The following is a 3,299-nucleotide window of genomic DNA, read 5'->3' as shown; positions in this document are numbered from 1 at the left end:
TTTTAATTTATTTATTTTCAGAAATAAAAAGCATTGATATTCATAAAAATATGAAACGCAATTACATATCAAGTCATAATGTGTTTATTATCAACTGCATATAGATATCAAAACGTAGAAACCTATATAATCTGGAAACATGTATATTGCCCTAATAATCAACATCATATTCTCTTGTCTACTTAAGCAACTCAAAAGAGTGCTCTTGTTATAAGAGTCCATATGTCTAACATGTCAAAATAATTGCCAGCGACAACAGATTGAGGGAAAATAAAAGCAACTAAACTATCTAATATTGATATTCTAAATAAGAATTGCAAACAAACAAAAACTAACTAGAGCAAACTCAACCAATTGGAATGACCCCTTCTTCCATCCTGAAGCCATTGTGTAGGAAACTAAAGTGAATATTTCTTGGCACCACTCTAAGGCCTCTTTCTGATAGAGAGTCTTCAACATCATTTAATTCTCTGTATACATGAGTAAAAGATATGCTTCCAAAAGACCTATTCAAATATTCAATGTGGTGCATCTAGTTTGACAGTGTTGGAGCACAAATATTTTCAAAGGTAAGGATCTAAATTCTTTATGACACTGCAACCACCACTTAAAACAAAATTTGAGTGAAGAAAAACACCACCCGGAGTGCAATTTATAAACCAACAAAACCCTACACCAAATAGCAATATCGAATGGGTATTGTAGAAAAAGGTTAATAATGCTCTCGTTTGCTTCTCTTCACAAGAAAAAAAAAATGATTAGGGTTGCTTATCCCACGTTTACTCAAATTGTCCCAAGTTAAAATTTGGTTCTTCCAAGAAAGCCAGCTAAATAGAACAATCTTCGTGGGAATATTACGCTGCCAAATCTCCATTAACCAACTTCTTTTCATACTGCAATTTAGAGCCTGAAAAATATAGGAATATATCTCTGACACCACTAAATTACCATTCTACAATTAATAAAGAATATTTGAAAAAGAGAAACATTTCAATAGCCCTCACTTTGATCGATCATATAGGTTTAATTATATAATTCACTTTCATAGTTGGGAATATTCGTAATGCATTCCTGTGACTTTGAATAATAGAATATGTGTTACAATGATTTTATTTTAATAAATTTTAAAACCATATTTCATGGCCTAATGGTTAAGAACATGTCTTTTCTCTTAATTTAGAGGAGTAGAGTATGTATGTCTTTATAGACAAAGGGTTAGAGTATGTATGCCTCTTTTTTGTTGTTGCTGCAATTTGATTTTGAATAAAAAAACAAGAGGTAAGGGCTATGCCAATACATCAGAATATTCATTTTCCCACTACCGATACAACAACTAAAGGTTTAACAAACAGACATATGTTTTACAACCTAGATTCAAAGCCATCTCCAAGACCCTATAATAGTCATATAGCCATGAACCAAAACTCCAGAGAGAAATTTCCAGTGAACAATCGACCAATGTGAAATGTAAAGCTAGAATTCCAAGCTATCATTGAAGCCCACAGAAGATATAAGGTGCAACATAAGATACCAGAATCGCAACAAACATGAACCAACCATGAACAACGCCATTGTTCCATGTACAAAAAGTGCATACACCAAGCTCTGAGTACTGAACAACGAGAAAAAATAAAATCCATGCTAGGATGCAAAGCTGATAAAAACCCCAGAATGAAACACAGAGGTGTGGGGCATACAAGCTCCATATAATTTGGGTGAGTAGGATGGCAAGCCACATTCCTAATAACTTTAATATTCAAATTATTGTGTGGAGAGAGGTCTTTGTCCCATAAACAAGAAGACCATATATACTAATTTAGTGTCTAACTTGATTGCGACCTTAAAATCATATTATTATTATTATTATTATAAAATTATGAGAATTTAAAAGCATAATATCATTTCATTATAATTAATTTTATTTAGTATTTATTTAATTTCATGTTATGGCTAGTGTTAACAAGTTTATTAACATCTTTCACATTTGTGAGGTATTTTTAAAATTTTCGGATTTTATTAAAAAAATTAATATCTAAACTTAAATATTTTATTTAAATTTAAAAAATAAAAATATTAAAATTAATAATAAATGCTGAATTAGGGCGTGACTTGTGCTCCACCGATTAATCTCGAGATAGGTACCACCCCCGAGGGATAGTGTTCTTGCATGGTCTGTCGGCCTAACCAATGAATAGGGCATATATATATATATATATATATAACATGGCGGCCATCACATATTTCTTGGTGAGCTCCATTTGGATCAGCGGTTTGAAGTCTCAGCGCGCTCTGCTTTGTTTGACGTCTATTTGGCTGGATCAGCGCGTTCTGGTATGAGGTCTATTTGGCTGGATCAGCGCGTTCTGGTTTGTTCCGAGTAACTTCTCTGTATTTCGTGTTGGTAGCAAGCAAGGAGCAATGGCGCCCAAGGGTGAGAAGAAGGCGGTCGCAGAGAAACGTGTGGTTGGTGATGAGAAAAAGGTGAGCGGAAGGGAAGTGAGCGGAGAGAAGAAGGGTAAGTCAAAGACGCAGAAGAAGAAGAGTGTGGAGACATACAAGATGTATATTTTCAAGGCGCTGAAGCAGGTTCACCCCGACCTCGGCATTTCCAGCAACGCCATGGGAATCATGAACAGTTTCATCAATGATATGTTTGAGAAATTGGCAAGCGAGGCATCTAGGCTCGCCCGGTACAGCAAGAAGCCAACCATCACTTCACGGGAGATCCAAACTGCAGTGAGGCTCATTCTTCCTGGGGAGATCGCTAAGCACGCTGTCTCCGAGGGCACCAAAGCTGTCACAAAATTCACGACTGCTTGATTTCGCATTTCTGTTTTCTTTTCTCAATTCATTTGGTTTGGAGTTAGTTGTGACTTTCACTCACACCGCTTTTACTATGAAACCCTTGGCTGGCTTGCTTCATCTTTTAAGCTTAATCAGTACTATGTTGGTGCTTAATTATTGCTGGATTTATTAATATCATTGGTTCCCATCCAATAAACATTGAAAGATTGATTGACCATCAATTGGTGGTTAAATATTGCTGGATTTAATATCATTGTTTCCCATGCATAAAGATGGAAGATGGATTGACCATCAATTAGTTATATTTTCTTTTGTATTCATAATGCGTTGTTGTTTTTTTTAAGATATGGTATTATGTGGGATGGAATAGGTTAAAATCTATGTTAGTTTAGTGAAGAATAGGTTTATTATGGAATTATAATTATTTTGGAGTGTTTTTGTATTTTTTTGTTTTTGTTTTTTTATTAGGTTGATATTTTAATTCTTAAATGCAT

The 3,299-nt window shown here is 34.5% G+C and overlaps 1 protein-coding gene across 1 annotated transcript; it reads left to right on the top strand.

Annotated features, from left to right (window-relative positions):
• The first annotated feature begins 2,418 nt into the window (after nt 1-2,418).
• LOC149147364 (histone H2B.11-like) lies at nt 2,419-2,820 on the top strand. Its single transcript, XM_089441546.1, has one exon. It carries the CDS (start codon nt 2,419-2,421, stop codon nt 2,818-2,820), a length of 402 nt encoding a protein of 133 aa, XP_089297672.1.
• Nucleotides 2,821-3,299: the final 479 nt, after the last annotated feature.

This window comes from Pinus tabuliformis, chromosome 9 (assembly GCF_031772625.1).
Source record: "Pinus tabuliformis cultivar Carrire ecotype Pingquan chromosome 9, CPIR1, whole genome shotgun sequence".
NCBI classification, from domain to species: domain Eukaryota; kingdom Viridiplantae; phylum Streptophyta; class Pinopsida; order Pinales; family Pinaceae; genus Pinus; species Pinus tabuliformis.
This window is presented reverse-complemented; position numbering and strand designations above follow the sequence as displayed.